This window comes from Lissotriton helveticus, chromosome 1_2 (genome assembly GCF_964261635.1).
Source record: "Lissotriton helveticus chromosome 1_2, aLisHel1.1, whole genome shotgun sequence".
NCBI lineage: Eukaryota > Metazoa > Chordata > Amphibia > Caudata > Salamandridae > Lissotriton > Lissotriton helveticus.
In genome coordinates this window covers 248247775-248265865 of record NC_136058.1, presented here as the reverse complement: position 1 = coordinate 248265865, position 18091 = coordinate 248247775, and the positions used below count along the sequence as shown (strand labels likewise).

General features: G+C 45.8%; 1 protein-coding gene across 1 annotated transcript in view; it reads right to left on the bottom strand.

Annotated features, from left to right (window-relative positions):
* Window positions 1–18091, bottom strand: part of LOC144800408 (vitamin D3 hydroxylase-associated protein-like) — a 387916-nt gene that overhangs the window by 62290 nt on the left and 307535 nt on the right. The window contains exon 12 of the mRNA XM_078671679.1: window positions 17989–18032. Coding sequence (XP_078527805.1) covers window positions 17989–18032 — 44 coding nt within the window. The remainder of the gene's footprint in view (window positions 1–17988; window positions 18033–18091) is intronic.

Genomic DNA, 18091 nt, shown 5'->3' with positions numbered 1-18091 from the left:
TTTCCCCATGATTGGTGTATTTGAATTACTAGTAGGTCCCTAGTACGGTGCACCTTGTGTTCCCAGGGATGGTAACTCGAATGCTACTAGTGGGCCTACAGCACTGATAGTACCACCCACATGAGTAGTCACGCATACCTGTCTCAGGCCTGTCATCGCAACGCCTGTGTGTGCAGTTTTAATCTGCCATTTTGACATAGCAACTGCACCCACTTGCCTGGCCCAAACCTTCCCTTTTATTACACACCACCATGGGTAGGGCAATTACTTGTGAGTTTTACCTGTCCCAGTAGTGACAAACTGCTAAACTCGGTTTTCACTACAGCAAGGTCTATCTCTCCTGCAGGTTAGCATTGGAGCTGCCTGGTAACCTTGTACCAGGGTATCTTCCAATCGGTGACAGATAGAACATTGGAGTCTTGGTGTCTCTGGAATCACAATTTAAAAACATATCTTTTACTGATGGCGGTGTTTTAAATTGCAGGTCTGAGAATTCCACTTTTAGGAAGTCTGCATTTTCTTACTTAACCATCCTACACCTCTACCTGTCCCTAGAACATACGTCTGGATTGGATGACAGTTGGGCTTTGGGAATTCATTCTAGACCGTCACCCACATAGGGAGCTGAGGTGTGCCCTGAATATCCTGATGGCCCATCAACCGACTGATGAGACTTCCTGAGCTACAGTGGTGGGAGGAGCTGACAATTGCACTTGAATAGGGCTTTGTCTATCCCCACACAAAGAAGTCTCCATACCCTCTACTGTGTCTGGAGCAAGGGCCGGGAAGGACAGTGTCTTGGGTACCACAACAACCTTTCTTTGAAGTGATGAAGCAAGGTGAAGAACAAGATTTTGTTCAAACTTGTGAAGTTAAACTCCCATAACCGTAATTAAATTAATAAGCTTGTGGTGAAATTACTAATCAACTTAGTTTAAGAATACATTCATCAATACACGCGGGATAAACTAATGTGCTTTATGTTGCAAACGCAAAGAAAAATAATAAACTAACCTTGTCTATTGTCTTTGTCAGTATTAAATGCGGCTGTTTAATTAATGGCATGTGCTTATTTTGTGTGCTTATGTTATGTCTTTTCTTTGACAAAAGCTCAAGGAGTTCGTGCAGTTCCTAAAGGAGAAGTAAATATAATGCTGCCTGATTGTGCTTTTGCTAGGTAACATAATTAACAGGATTAATTAGTAAAGGGGGTGGGTAACAGAATGGGTCTCAATTCTTTAATTAATTGATGTCTTGTGTTTGTTTAATAATAGTTTCCAAAGTGAGGCCTAAATGTGGTTCAGAAAACATGGCTGACAGAGCTGCAGACGCAAAACCTTGTCCAGAGTGAAGCCTTTGCACATGCGTAGCTGTAAAGATTTTTACTGCATTGTCATCGTTAATTGAAAAAGCAATTCTTTGGTTGAGTTGAACGTGCTCATGAAGAAATGGCTAGGAAGTAAATGTTTGAAACTCGAGGAAAAGTAACTTTCTTGAGGAAGCTGAAAGATGTGGAAGTGTAAGACAATAGGGCTTATGTGAAGCCTGGACTTGGTCAAGAATCGGAGATGAACTAATATACTTTACCATGGACTGACACAGGACAGCCAATGAAAAGCTCGGATTTGCTTGAAAGAATGTAAAATGTAGAAAGTTTAGTTAGAAAGAAAGGTGTAAAACCTGGCACTAGGAGCAGGTAAAAAACTCTCTTCTTTCCGATTCCTGAATGACGTGACATGCTGTTGGACTTTTGGCGCATGTAAGGACAGCAGGTTTTAATTGATTTTTCCTTTCGAGGTAATGTGAGAAATAGTCAGGGAAATAGATTTAGGGAATGGAAACTGTTATTCTGCTAATATTTCATCTTTTTGAGCTTGCTATGAAAATGTCAGTTTATTCATTCATTTCTTTATTAAAATGCTGCTTTCTTAATTGCTTATAAAAATAAAGATTCTAAAACATAAATGCTATTCTTCTTTATGAAAAATAAAGTTAATAAAATTAAATTTGAAAAGAAAAGCTGGTCTTGTATATTCATGGTCTAGTTTCCATCAGTTGATCCATTCGCCTTAAGTGGACTGATTAATAATAATAAGTGTATAAAACCATGGTGAAAATAGTTAAACTGCAGTTGTATATAATAATGTAAATAATATGTGAGTAGTTTAGATTAATCAGACCACCTGATTCAGTTGCTCAAACATTGTCTCATTGGTGTTATGGGCCTTTACATGTGTTTCATGACTTATGGTGAGTATTGAGGTGAAAGTAAGTGTTATTGAGACAGTTTTTCAAATGGAACGCTGGATCAGAAGACTCCCTACTTCAAAGTTTAGAATGGACATAAGAACTGGACCTTTGACACCATATACTCGGAACACATCTGGACTGTGGAAATTCTGCCAGGAAGAAGAGCTGCTGTGCTGTCCGGAGGGACTACCACTTTGCTGTTTGTTTTGCTGTGTTGGCCTGCTGCCTACTGCTTCTGTCCTGGGAGTGAGAGGACTATACTTTATAAAGTTTCTCCAAGGGCTAGAGTTGAGCTTGCCACCTGCTGGAAGTCTCAGGGCCATCAAAGACTTCACCTGTAGTACCTGGCCTCATTTGCTGAGAGACCTGCTTGCCAAGTGGTGCAAATTCCAGTTGCTGGGCCCTTGGAAGTTAGCTTTCATGCTACAATAAGAAACCGACGTTGAGCGACTTCGGAAACAGCATCTGTCTGCAATTCTTAGAGCATGCCGCTGCCTGAACCAAAGCAATGTTCTCCACTTAGTCCCACAACTACGACTTACAACGCAGGCTCTGAAACTGCTGCAGCACCTCAGAAGAAACACCACTGTGGGAGTCCCAAGCACCGCACTGCTCCGATCTGACCCTGCAGATATGGTCCAGTGGTTTGACCTCAACACTGTGACACCAAGGCCTCGCAGCTTGACCACCAAATTCATTATCGATGCCACACCACAGTGAGGAAATGAGGTATTGTACCTGCAACCGACACATCACCTCCACTGAGCCTCGCATCGTCCCCGGGCATTAGCGGCTCAACAATCCTGCACCACCTCCAGGAACCGATGCCTCACTTGAAATGAAATGAAATTAAATGAAAAATTGCACTTATATAGCGCGTAACTACCCGGAGGCCTCGGAGCGCTTTAGAGCTGGGGGTCGCGTAACTTGCTACAGTGATGCCTCACATCTTCTGAGCAATGCACTGTCCCCGACCACCAATGTGCCAATGACTGTGTGCAGCAGTAAAGAACTGATGCATCACCTGTTTCACTACACCTTATCTCCAGTGCAACTTGCATCATCGTTGAGTTTTGACATATTGAAGGTACTGTGCTCGGGTCTACCCAACTTCTGTATCACAAAAAACACAGTTGATGGACAGAATGTAGAACAATGTCATACATTCACCCCAGTACAAGGATCTGGGGCTAAATCCATCGTTTTTTTGCACTCCACACCACCCTGGGTTAGACACTGGCTATATGCAAATCAGCTCTGACCCTGTGCCTCATGGGAACAGTCCAGTCGGAACTACCAAGCCATGTCTTTCCCAGACCGGAATCAAGCATCCAAGGACCGGTTTCTGGCTATCAGCCTTCATCAGCCTGGATAGCTTGACTCCAGTGGTGTGGAAAGCCTGGGACTCACGTCTGACCATACCCAGCCCACAAGGGGTGAAAATCGCAAAAAACACAGTTGATGGACAGACTGTAGGACAATGTCATACATTCACCCCAGTACAAGGATCTGGGCCTAAATCCATCGTTTTTTTGCACTCCACACCACCCTGGGTTAGACACTGGCTATATGCAAATCAGCTCTGACCCTGTGCCTCATGGGAACAGTCCAGTCCGAACTACCAAGCCATGTCTTTCCCAGACCAGAATCAAGCATCCAAGGACCGGTTTCTGGCTATCAGCCTTCATCAGCCTGATGAACGGTGATGGATCAAACCCAGATCTTTTGACTGGGTGTGAGTGTTTGATTGGTTCAGATGCTCCATACATCACCACCCCCTTTTGTACCGCTTTGGCCGCCATAAGTGTGGCAGGGTATGCTCAGACGTGAGTCCCTTGCTCACTTTGCCACTGGATTCAAGCAAGCCGGGCTGAAGACGGCTGGAATGCCAGAAACCGGTCCTCGGAAGCTTGTTTCCAGTCCAGGGAAGGCATGGCTTGGCAGTTTGGGCTGGACTGTTCCCTTGAGGCACAGGGTCAGACTGATTTGCATATAGCCATGTCTGAACTGGGGTGGCAGAGTGGGCTAAAGAACGGTGATGGATCAAACCCAGATCTTTTGACTGGGTGTGAGTGTTTGTTTGGTTCAGATGCTCCGTCCATCACCACCCCCTTTTGTACTGCTTTGGCTGCAATAAGTGTGGCAGGGTATGCTCAGACGTGAGTCCCTTGCTCACTTTGCCACTGGATTCAAGCAAGCCGGGCTGAAGACGGCTGGAATGCCAGAAACCGGTCCTCGGAAGCTTGTTTCCGGTCCAGGGAAGGCATGGCTTGGCAGTTCGAGCTGGACTGTTCCCATGAGGCACGGGGTCAGACTGATTTGCATATAGCCATGTCTGAACTGGGGTGGCAGAGTGGGCTAAAGAACGGTGATGGATCAAACCCAGATCTTTTGACTGGGTGTGAGTGTTTGATTGGTTCAGATGCTCCGTCCATCACCACCCCCTTTTGTACCGCTTTGGCCGCCATAAGTGTGGCAGGGTATGCTCAGACGTGAGTCCCTTGCTCACTTTGCCACAGGATTCAAGCAAGCCGGGCTGAAGACGGCTGGAATGGCAGAAACCGGTCCTCGGAAGCTTGTTTTCGGTCCAGGGAAGGCATGGCTTGGCAGTTCGAACTGGACTGTTCCCATGAGGCACGGGGTCAGACTGATTTGCATATAGCCATGTCTGAACTGGGGTGGCAGAGTGGGCTAAAGAACGGTGATGGATCAAACCCAGGTCTTTTGACTGGGTGTGAGTGTTTGATTGGTTCAGATGCTCCGTCCATCACCACCCCCTTTTGTACCGCTTTGGCCGCCATAAGTGTGGCAGGGTATGCTCAGACGTGAGTCCCTTGCTCACTTTGCCACAGGATTCAAGCAAGCCGGGCTGAAGACGGCTGGAATGGCAGAAACCGGTCCTCGGAAGCTTGTTTCCGGTCCAGGGAAGGCATGGCTTGGCAGTTTGGGCTGGACTGTTCCCTTGAGGCACAGGGTCAGACTGATTTGCATATAGCCATGTCTGAACTGGGGTGGCAGAGTGGGTTAAAGAACGGCAATGGATCAAACCCAGATCTTTTGACTGGGTGTGAGTGTTTGTTTGGTTCAGATGCTCCGTCCATCACCACCCCCTTTTGTACCGCTTTGGCTGCAATAAGTGTGGCAGGGTATGCTCAGACGTGAGTCCCTTGCTCACTTTGCCACTGGATTCAAGCATGCCGGGCTGAAGACGGCTGGAATGCCAGAAACCGGTCCTCGGAAGCTTGTTTCCGGTCCAGGGAAGGCATGGCTTGGCAGTTCGAGCTGGACTGCTCCCATGAGGCATGGGGTCAGACTGATTTGCATATAGCCATGTCTGAACTGGGGTGGCAGAGTGGGCTAAAGAACGGTGATGGATCAAACCCAGATCTTTTGACTGGGTCTGAGTGTTTGATTGGTTCAGATGCTCCGTCCATCACCACCCCCTTTTGTACCACTTTGGCCGCCATAAGTGTGGCAGGGTATGCTCAGACGTGAGTCCCTTGCTCACTTTGCCGCTGGATTCAAGCAAGCCGGGCTGAAGACGGCTGGAATGCCAGAAACCGGTCCTCGGAAGCTTGTTTCCGGTCCAGGGAAGGCATGGCTTGGCTTGGCAGTTCGGGCTGGACTGTTCCCATGAGGCACAGGGTCAGACTGATTTGCATATAGCCATGTCTGAACTGGGGTGGCAGAGTGGGCTAAAGAACGGTGATGGATCAAACCCAGATCTTTTGACTGGGTGTGAGTGTTTGATTGGTTCAGATGCTCCGTCCATCACCACCCCTTTTTGTACCGCTTTGGCCGCCATAAGTGTGGCAGGGTATGCTCAGACGTGAGTCCCTTGCTCACTTTGCCACTGGATTCAAGCAAGCCGGACTGAAGACGGCTGGAATGCCAGAAACCGGTCCTCGGAAGCTTGTTTCCGGTCCTTGGAAGGCATGGCTTGGCAGTTCGGGCTAGACTGTTCCCATGAGGCACAGGGTCAGACTGATTTGCTTATAGCTATGTCTGAACTGGGGTGGCAGAGTGGGCTAAAGAACGGTGATGGATCAAACCCAGATCTTTTGACTGGGTTTGAGTGTTTGATTGGTTCAGATGCTCCATCCATCACCACCCCCTTTTGTACCGCTTTGGCCGCCATAAGTGTGGCAGGGTATGCTCAGACGTGAGTCCCTTGCTCACTTTGCCACAGAATTCAAGGAAGCCGGGCTGAAGACGGCTGGAATGCCAGAAACCGGTCCTCGGAAGCTTGTTTCCGGTCCAGGGAAGGCATGGCTTGGCAGTTCGAGCTGGACTGTTCCCATGAGGCACGGGGTCACACTGATTTGCATATAGCCATGTCTGAACTGGGGTGGCAGAGTGGGCTAAAGAACGGTGATGGATCAAACCCAGATCTTTTCACTGGGTGTGAGTGTTTGATTGGTTCAGATGCTCCGTCCATCACCACACCCTTTTGTACCGCTTTGGCCGCCATAAGTGTGGCAGGGTATGCTCAGACGTGAGTCCCTTGCTCACTTTGCCACTGGATTCAAGCAAGCCGGGCTGAAGGCGGCTGAAATGCAGGAAACCCCTCCTCGGAAGCTTGTTTCCGGTCCAGGGAAGGCATGGCTTGGCAGTTCGGGCTGGACTGTTCCCATGAGGCACAGGGTCAGACTGATTTGCATATAGCGATGTCTGAACTAGGGTGGCAGAGTGGGCTAAATAACGGTGATGGATCAAACCCAGATCTTTTGACTGGGTGTGAGTGTTTGATTGGTTCAGATGCTGCATCCATCACCACCCCCTTTTGTACCGCTTTGGCCGCCATACGTGTGGCAGGGTATGCTCAGACGTGAGTCCATTGCTCACTTTGCCACTGGATTCAAGCAAGCCGGGCTGAAGATGGCTGGAATGCCAGAAACCGGTCCTCAGAAGCTTGTTTCCGGTCCAGTGATTGCATGGCTTGGCAGTTCGGGCTGGACTGTTCCCATGAGGCACAGGCTCAGACTGATTTGCATATAGCCATGTCTGAACTGGGGTGGCAGAGTGGGCTAAAGAACGTTGATGGATCAAACCCAGATCTTTTGACTGGGTGTGAGTGTTTGATTGGTTCAGATGCTCCGTCCATCACCACCCCCTTTTGTACCGCTTTGGCCGCCATAAGTGTGGCAGGGTATGCTCAGACGTGAGTCCCTTGCTCACTTTGCCACTGGATTCAAGCAAGCCGGGCTGAAGACGGCTGAAATGCCAGAAACCGGTCCTCGGAAGCTTGTTTCCGGTCCAGGGAAGGCATGGCTTGGCAGTTCGGGCTGGACTGTTCCCATGAGGCACAGGGTCAGACTGATTTGCATATAGCGATGTCTGAACTAGGGTGGCAGAGTGGGCTAAATAACGGTGATGGATCAAACCCAGCTCTTTTGACTGGGTGTGAGTGTTTGATTGGTTCAGATGCTCCATCCATCACCACCCCCTTTTGTACCGCTTTGGCCGCCATACGTGTGGCAGGGTATGCTCAGACGTGAGTCCATTGCTCACTTTGCCACTGGATTCAAGCAAGCCGGGCTGAAGATGGCTGGAATGCCAGAAACCGGTCCTCAGAAGCTTGTTTCCGGTCCAGTGATTGCATGGCTTGGCAGTTCGGGCTGGACTGTTCCCATGAGGCACAGGCTCAGACTGATTTGCATATAGCCATGTCTGAACTGGGGTGGCAGAGTGGGCTAAAGAACGTTGATGGATCAAACCCAGATTTTTGACTGGGTGTGAGTGTCTGATTGGTTCAGATGCTCCGTCCATCACCACCCCCTTTTGTACCGCTTTGGCCGCCATAAGTGTGGCAGGGTATGCTCAGACTTGAGTCCCTTGCTCACTTTGCCACTGGATTCAAGCAAGCCGGGCTGAAGACGGCTGGAATGCCAGAAACCGGTCCTCAGAAGCTTGTTTCCGGTCCTTGGAAGGCATGGCTTGGCAGTTCGGGCTAGACTGTTCCCATGAGGCACAGGGTCAGACTGATTTGCTTATAGCCATGCCTGAACTGGGGTGGCAGAGTGGGCTAAAGAACGGTGATGGATCAAACCCAGATCTTTTGACTGGGTGTGAGTGTTTGATTGGTTCAGATGCTCCGTCCATCACCACCCCCTTTTGTCCGCTTTGGCCGCCATAAGTGTGGTAGGGTATGCTCAGACGTGAGTCCCTTCCTCACTTTGCCACTGGATTCAAGCAAGCCGGGCTGAAGACGGCTGGAATGCCAGAAACCGGTCATCGGAAGCTTGTTTCCGGTCCTTGGAAGGCATGGCTTGGCAGCTCGGGCTAGACTGTTCCCATGAGGCACAGGGTCAGACTGATTTGCTTATAGCCATGCCTGAACTGGGGTGGCAGAGTGGGCTAAAGAACGGTGATGTATCAAACCCAGATCTTTTGACTGCGTGTGAGTGTTTGATTGGTTCAGATGCTCCGTCCATCACCACCCCCTTTTGTACCGCTTTGGCCGCCATAAGTGTGGCACGGTATGCTCAGACGTGAGTCCCTTGCTCACTTTGCCACTGGATTTAAGCAAACCGGCCGAAGACGGCTGGAATGCCAGAAACCGGTCCTCGGAAGCTTGTTTCCGGTCCAGGGAAGGCATGGCTTGGCAGTTTGGGCTGGACTGTTCCCATGAGGCACAGTGTCAGACTGATTTGCATATAGCCATGTCTGAACTGGGGTGGCAGAGTGGGCTAAAGAACGGTGATGTATCAAACCCAGATCTTTTGACTGGGTGTGAGTGTTTGATTGGTTCAGATGCTCCGTCCATCACCACCCCCTTTTGTACCGCTTTGGCCACCATAAGTGTGGCAGAGTATGCTCAGACGTGAGTCCCTTGCTCACTTTGCCACTGGATTCCAGCAAGCCGGACTGAAGACGGCTGGAATGCCAGAAACCGGCCCTCAGAAGCTTGTTTCCGGTCCAGGGAAGGCATGGCTTGGCAGTTCGGGCTGGACTGTTCCCATGAGGCACAGGGTCAGACTGATTTGCATATAGCCATGTCTGAACTGGGGTGGCAGAGTGGGCTAAAGAACGGTGGTGGATCAAACCCAGATCTTTTGACTGAGTGTGAGTGCTTGATTGGTTCAGATGCTCCGTCCATCACCACCCCCTTTTGTACAACTTCTGTATCCGGCCCCCATTTCACTTGGTGGTTGTCTAAGTTTGTGGATTTGTCCTGGTCAAGTGTGACACGCTAGCTCCGGAGCCATTGTATCCTAAGAACAAGAACTTTGCTCAAATGTTGAAAACTTCATAACTTGATTTGCGTGTGTTGGATTTTTGTCGTTTTGGTCTTATTTCCTCAGTTAAATATTGGCAAGTTTTTCTAAACTGGTGTGGAGTACTATTGTAGTGTTTTTGCTGTATTACTGTGTATGAGTGTACAGCTACTTTACACGTTGCCTCTCGGGATAAGCCTTACTGTCCTTGCCAAGCTACATAGGGTGTCAGAGGAGGATAATTTTTAGGGTGTACCTTACTTACCCTGCCTAGAGTGACGGTCTCTACTTGGACAGTGTGCAAATCACTGCCGACTAGAGACCCCATTTCAAACACATATAGTATAGGTAAGTGGTGCCAGATATGATTGTCACCATCAAGCATGCTGCTGTAAAGAAATTTGTTCAAAATCAGTGATAACATGGATTTTTTTGGTTTTCCCCAAGGTCAAAATCCTTCAATCGAAAAGAGGGAATATATATTTTTTGTTGTTTTAATTCAAATATGCCAATTTGCATACTCATACAAGAATGTAAAGCCTACTTAGTAACATAATCTCCTGAACCAATTAGGGAGAGTGACAGAGAAACATAGACTCCTTTTAAAATGATAGATAATGGTTATCAAACTCTATCTAAATTCGAACTATATCTTCTATCGCCTCTTCTGTTTTAAGAATAATTAAAGGAGATTAAATTCCATACTGCAGGAACAAGCTCAGCTATGGGCCCAGGCCAACTGAATTGGCCATTGCAAATTCAATGTAGTTATTGCACTGGATTAATATTTACCTATTACTGTTTTGCAAGAACAAAGCTTTCAAAGGCAAACTTTTTTAGGGTGGTGTAAACCTACACGCAATATAGTTCTCCAGAACAAATAGCATTTTTCTTTTAAATCCAATAATTTGTTTTTCGTCCAGTTGTAATCCTTGCTTTTTAAAAAAATCTTTGTTAACTAACCTTTTGGTACATTCACTTTTATTACTATACGCGGCTCTCGTAACCCTTCTCAGCTTGGATTTGCTGACAAGTTATTTTCTGCACCTTCAGCTATCATTCCTTCCTACCACGCTCTTTTAAAAAATGGCATCGATATGTTTGCTAATTTATTATACATTTTAATACATTTTAAAAAATTTGCCCTATACTTTGCCATAGAGAGATCGCCACACTGAATGTAGAGTCGCCATATGGAAAAGTAAAAACAGTTGATTTAGCTTGAATTTTTTTTTATAATAGTTCTGTATTTATTAAAAATGCAAAACAAAATGTAAACATGCTACAGCACAATTAACTTAATTTTGAATTACGTCTTGAATTAATTTACATTTATTAAGTTAAATAAAACATATTTTCTGAAGTTCAAAATAAAAAGTGTGCACCTACAGTAAACAAAAATGTATTTAATTAAGCATTACTTATTATTAAGCTTGTTGGGGCAGATTTACAAGCCCTGTACGCCACATTTGCGCCGCCGTTGCGTCACTTTGTGACGCAGCGGCAGAGCAAAGCCAGCGCCATGCTGCTGGGTATTTACAATGTGACGCATCTAGGGAGATGCGTCACGTTGTGAAGCCCTGCACCACATGTGGGCGTTTTGGCGAAGAGGGGGGCGTTCTGGCACAGGAACGCCTCCCCAAACGTGGCTGAGTGAAATCTACTAGATTTCACGAATATGTGACGTTATTCCGCACACAAATACCCCGCATACCATCACTCCGCAAAAAAAATACCGCAAGTACTATTACTCCGCTAATTAAGACAACGAAAACTTTTACAACGAATATGCCTTTACCACGCATGCCTTTACAACGCAAAGGCATGCATGTTAAAGGTATACTCGTTGTAAAAGTTGAAAAGGTAAGTAAGAGTACCCTACCCTACCCTACCCTACCCTACACTCTAATGTAGTACCCCCGCATCACCCAACCTTGACACACAGTCCTTTTCCTACATTTACACTACCCAGCACGACCCCCCAACACTACCATAAAGCACTTTACTTCCCTACACAAACACTACAACACTACCTTAATACACTACCCCCGGCATGACCCTACACAAACACTACAACACTACCCTAAACCCTAAAACACTTCACCCAGCATGACCCTACACTACACAAACACTACAACACTACCCTAAACCCTAAAACACTACACCCCAGCATAACCCTACACTACACAAACACTACAACACTACCCTAAACCCTAAAACACTTCACCCAACATGTCCCTACACTACACAAACACTACAACACTACCCTAAACTCTAAAACACTACAACTGAATGACCCTATACTACACAAACACTACAACACTACCCTAAACCCTAAAACACTACCCCCAGCATAACCCTACACTACACAAACACTACACACTACCCTAAACCCTAAAACACTACACCCCAGCATGACCCTACACTACACAAACACTACACACTACCCTAAACCCTAAAACACTACACCCCAGCATGACCCTACACTACACAAACACTACAACACTATCCTAAACCCTATAACACTTCCCCAGCATGACCTTACACTACAACACTACCCTAAACCCTAAAACACTACCCCCAGCATGATCCTACACTACACAAACACTACAACACTACCCTAAACGCTAATACACTACCCCAAGCATGACCCGACACTACACAAACATTACAACACTACCCTAAACCCTAAATAACTACCCCCAGCATGACCCTACTCTACACAAGCACTACAACACTACCAAAAACCCTAATACACTACCCCCAGCATGACCTGACACTACAAAAACACTACAACACTACCCTAAACCCTAAAACACTACCCCCAGCATGACCCTACACTACACAAACATTACAACACTACCCTAAACCCTAAATAACTACCTCCAGCATGACCCTACACTACACAAACACTACAACACTACCCTAAACCCTAAAACACTACCCCCACCATGACCCTACACTACAAAAACACTACAACACTACCCTAAACCCTATAACACTTCCCCCAGTACAACACTAGACAACCACCACAACTCTACACTACACTAACACTACTCTACACTACACAATCACTACCCCAGCACGACCCCCACCCCATAAAAATTAACCCAAACCCCCTTACCTCTCTCGTCGTCGTGGTTCCACACACCTCCTGGTTCCATCTTCATGAAGTCTGTTTTTTTTTTTCACAACGCAAGTGCATTTACCATACATGCCTTTACAACGTAATTTGTTGTAAAGGCATGCGTGGTAAATGCACATGCGTTGTGTAAAAATGTGGAGTGATGGTATGCGAGGTCAATGACCTTGCGGAGTAATGGTATGCGGACTGAAAGTCCGCGGAAAAAAAGATGCGGAGTAAAGGTTGATTACCAGATTTCACTCAGTCACTTTTACGGCCATGCTGTGTCAAAACCCTGCGGCTGATTGAAGCAGGCGTAAGGATTGACGCAGCATGTTAGGTACAGGGGCACCCGAGCCTTGCTGGAGCTGCGTCGCACTGCATCACCTTTATGGCAGCAGATGCGTCACGCATCTGTCTATTCTTGTCCCATGCAATGCGGCGCAACCATGGTGGCGCAAGAGGTGTCTACTGTGACGCAAAATAACTGGCACATTCCTGCTGATATGCAGGGATGCGCCAGTTATAGTAAAGCTGCTCCATTTTATATAATGTATCAACACTAATATAAATATATTTAATAAAAGGTAGTTATAATAATTTAAAAGGCTAAAATATTTAATAATTAAAGCTACATTTGCTTTTCAGGGGTGCTACAGGGTGTCCTTTGGACACCCCTGGCACCCTTGTAATCGCATCCTTATTTGCGATTAGCAAATTGCTAATCGCAAATAAGGAAGATGTAGGAATCGCAATATTTTTTGAAATTCCTACATGAATCCCATTTTGCAAGTCCTTAAATAGCGATTCCTTATGACGATTCCTTATGAATCGCTATTAAGGACTCGCAAAACTGGATAATGATGAATCCAGCTGATAATAACAGCTATGCTTTATTTAGAATTGTATTATTTATTATTTCAAAGAATTTAATTTAATTTAACAATATTTGCCATTGGGTTTTATTTTAAACCCATAGCGCCATTATTTTCTATGGGAGGGCGTTGCAGTACCAGTGGTTCGGCATGTGTGGTAGTGTGCTTGACTTGCTCCAACTCTGAGCTGGAGTTATTTTCAAGAGTTTTGGGCCCCTTTTTGGCTGTATTAACTCTTTTCAGTTCATGAATAGCAATGCGCTTTCCCCTTTGTGGGTGGATTCATGTCCCTCAATCCCCTTCCTAGCCCTCCTTGTCTCTCCTCTTGTTGTAAGTATGGCCCCTTTTCTAAACACCCCCCCTTGTACTTCCCACATTTACTACCAGGTAGTAAACTTACATGTGAAGTAGTGAAGGACGTAAGTGACATGTGAGGAAGTATGTACAGTGACGCCAATGGGCGCAAAAACTAAACAATTGGTGACAGATTTCCACTGAGAGGCAATCAGTATTTCAACACCTAATGGATCTATTTAAAAGTCTTTTTCATCCACCCACAACATATTTGTAGGAGATTTCAACCTTCACTAGAGCAACCACACAGTTTCCATCCGGGCCCATCTAAAACCAGATGTAACAAAGACGACCAACCTAAAGGAGGCCATAAAGGCTCATAGGGCAGGGTGCATTGTATACAAAATACATAATTTAAGTAAAATACATTAAGAAGTAAAGTAGCAACTCAAAATAAATCTATTCCAGTGTACGTTGCTTGCCAATGCTATCATAAATGCAAGAGAATCAAATTGCTGCCCTGCTAGTAAGATAAAGAGCATAAGCAAAATTTTAAATAAAAATCCACTTTCCTACTTTTTAGACCAAGGAATATGAAAGGAAAAAAAGAAATGCATTATATCATGTGCTACAATTTAATACACCCATTTAAGAGCAGGGTAAAGACTGATGTGCATATGTCTCGGTCTAAACTGGGGTTGTGAGCAAAAACTATGGATTTAGGCCTAGATCTCTGTATTGGGGATGATTGTTTGACATTGTTTGGCATTCCGGCCATCAATTTTTCTTTTTGCATTTGTCACCCCAAGTGGGAATTCAAGCTATCCTGGCTCATGAGGGGGTGATACCCTGAAACTGATCCTAGGTTGCTTGTTCCTGGTCCAGGAAGGACCTGACTTGGCAGTTCAGGCTGGATTGTTCCCATGGGGAGCAGGGTCAAGACTGATTTGCACATAGCTTGCTCCAATCTGGGGTGTAGTGGTAAGCAGAAAAACAATGGTTTTAGACCAAGATCTCTGTATTGGAGGTGCGTTTTTGACGTTGTTCAGCATTCCGTCCATCAATTGTTCTTTTTACTTTTGGAAAGCTGACATTTTCTTGTCCCAACCATTTGTACCTTCTGTCAATGTCCTGGGTCACATGACTGTCAATGGCTCTGGTATTGGGGTTTATATATTGCGTCCAGACAGTAACCATTCTTAGGTGTGGAGAGAATGGACTATGGCAGGATGACTGAGATGGTCTGTATTCATTCTCATTTAGACTTCAAAGAGCTTTGCTTGCAGCACACGCAAAAGAATCTGAAACTAGGCCTTCCCTATCTTTTGTCAGCCCAGACAGTTTGGAATCTCAACAGGTAAAGAACTTAATGGAACGAGATGTGGAGGAAGGACAGGGAATTCCCATACACAAAGGCTGACATTAGGTATAAATATTGGACTTCCAGAGCAACACAGAAGGACACCCCTGGACCAGTGGACATTACAGAAAAAGGATTACCCTGCTACTAGAGAATTGACCTGATACTTGAAGGACAGCCTTTCTGTCTGAGAAGAAAGACTTGACTTGCTTGCCTTCATCAAAGGCTGACCAGAGTTACTACAAGGGTCAGCGCTGACCTCCTGTGTGAGCGACAAGAACACAACAAACTTCAGAGGCCTTCCTGCAAGTGCCCACCTAACCTGCTGCACTGGACCTGCAACTGGTCCTGCGGAGCCCCCAGGGGTCAGAGTGTATTCCTCTGGCATCAGAGTGTATTTCTCCCTGCCTAACTGCGGGTTCCATCAAATCTGGTGCAGTGTCAATCAGTTAGGCACAGGACCTCACATCGTATCTCCTGATCAGTGGCCTCATCAGAACTAATGCAGCACGACACAACTTCACGCAGGATCCCACATCACAGCCCTTGCAGCTCCTGTTCAGAACCAATGCAGCACAATCAAATTCGACGCAGAACCTCTCATTGCAGCCCTCATAGCTCGTGATCAGAACCAACGCAGCACAAACCATCTCAATGCAGTACTTTACATCATCAACGCTGCACAGCTCCTGATAGGAATCAACACCCAGCGATGCAAAGCCTCACATCAAGGATGTAAGGTGCAACTCTCAGCGGGAATGACCTGATTCCTCCATCCAGCCAGCACTCATTGCAGGGCCCCTGAACTCGTGACTTTGTCCCGGTCTTGCACAGCCAGATAACCACAGTTGGCACTTTTTGCATTATTTATTTAATAAAATGTACTCTATTTTTCTAAATTGTATTGGGATTTTTCTTGTGTTGTGTTTTCAAATTATTACTGTTTGAGTGTTGTATAAGTACTCAATTTACTGTCTCTTTGTTAAGCGCACTGCTTTGTGTCAAGATACTAGAGTTAAGCACAGGTTAATTTAGTGACTTTTGAGGTTTACCCAATAAGGACTGTGGCTGTTGCCTGAGTGCTCCACTCCGCCAACCAATTTCTTACACCCACTAATTTAACAAACCTCCACGCATACCCTATGTGCTTGTACACAGCACAGCTTCAGGCATCCAGAGTCCAAATTACTTATTTGTAATCCTTCTGGTTCTTTAAACACGTCTTTCCTGTGCATTTAACATTTTCTTGGTAAATAGAACCAAGCCTCTCATACTTACGTGACTTCTTGTGTAATCCCACTATTTTTAATAATCATGTCACATCCATTTTTGTGCACTGCATTTTCCTATTCATTACCATAAAATGCTCTGATACCTGGGGGTCTGGTAGACACTATATGAAAGTGCAAATTAATACATTAATAAATAAATACATTTTCTGTTTGAAAACCTGAATATTGTTCATAGGGCCTTCATTCACCAAGTCGTCCTTTCCTAATCACAACATCAGACCATGGTCGCCCATAAAATCTTTTCATTGGAGTTCTGCTAATCGAATTGGTGCTTTGAGAACTGAGGGCCAGATTTATTATTGCATTGCCCTTGTGTCAGCATAGTGTTGCAAGGGCAAAGCAATACTTAGGTCAGATTTACCTAGTAATGCCACCTTGCATGGCGCTGTGTTGCTTTGCAATTCTGTAGTAAAGTAAGACCATGCACTACTCTGCCCTGGGAAGGCATTCCATGCGTAGAGCATGGGTGTTCCCACGCATCCAGCCATGGATTTCTCCCCAGTCCTAAATTTACCATGACCAGTAAACTTGGGAATGCGTCAAAATGTTATGCCTTCTCAGGGGAAGTGCAACAATAAAAATGATCTTTATTTCTCCTATCTTTTAAGGATTATTTTTATGCAGAATTCCTGATCAAAAACAATCCTGCCTGCAGTTCACACACCCTTGCACCAAGACGCAATGGTGCCTGCATTAGCGCTAAGCAGCAGAGTGCGCACCAGCGCAGGTAGAGAGCAGGGGCCTCATTTATGAGATACAACGCATTGCTGCGTGAAAGCAGCGATGCGTCACTTCTCAGTGCGCACTCCTTGCGACATACCTGATGCGTCATATTTAATGTATGACGCATCATGTCGCAAGGAGTTACAGATACGTCAGTATTTCTGACGTATCTGTAAACGCAAAAGTGACGCATTGCTGGAGTGTGTCACAAAAGTGACGCAACCCCAGCAATGCGACCTTTCACATGGGGAAAGCCCCAAGTGAATGGGCTTGTGTCAGTCTTACGCCTGCTGTGAGGCAGGCGCAAGATTTTGACGCAACAGCGTCCTAAAAGTGACTATTACAAGGCTTTTTGCAGGGGAACGCCCCCTCTGCATACATTATACCTGACGCAGGTATAATGTACCGCAGGGGTTTACAAAGTGACGCATCCGCTTAGATGCGTCACTTTGTAAATAGTGCGCAACAGGAGGCATGTTTTACGCCACCGATGCGTCACAAAAAGTGACGCATCGGAAGCGCAAAACTGACACAAGGCCTCATAAATGAGGCCCCAGGAATGCACCATACTTTGGTAAATATGAAGCATTCTTGACCTCTTCCTTTCATGTAGCGCAGCGCAACACATTGTCTTTCTGCATTGCGTTGCATTTAGTTGTGTGAAATACTGATAAATCTGGCCCTAAGGGTAAAAAACACATACAATAAGTCTTCCTAGTTCTAGCACCAACTCTCTGGAGTTCCTTACCAAATAACATCAATTCAATTACAAATTTGTTTTTCAGAATGGTCCTCAAATAATGACAGAGTTAAGAAGTGCTACTGCAGATGTAATTGTAAGGAAGCAACTTACCTTACTCCGCACAGGGCATCCAACTCCTTAGAAATCCTTGGAAACTAAGAGAAACATTTTTCAGTTAACATCACAGTTGCTGCTGCAGAACAAAAACATGTTA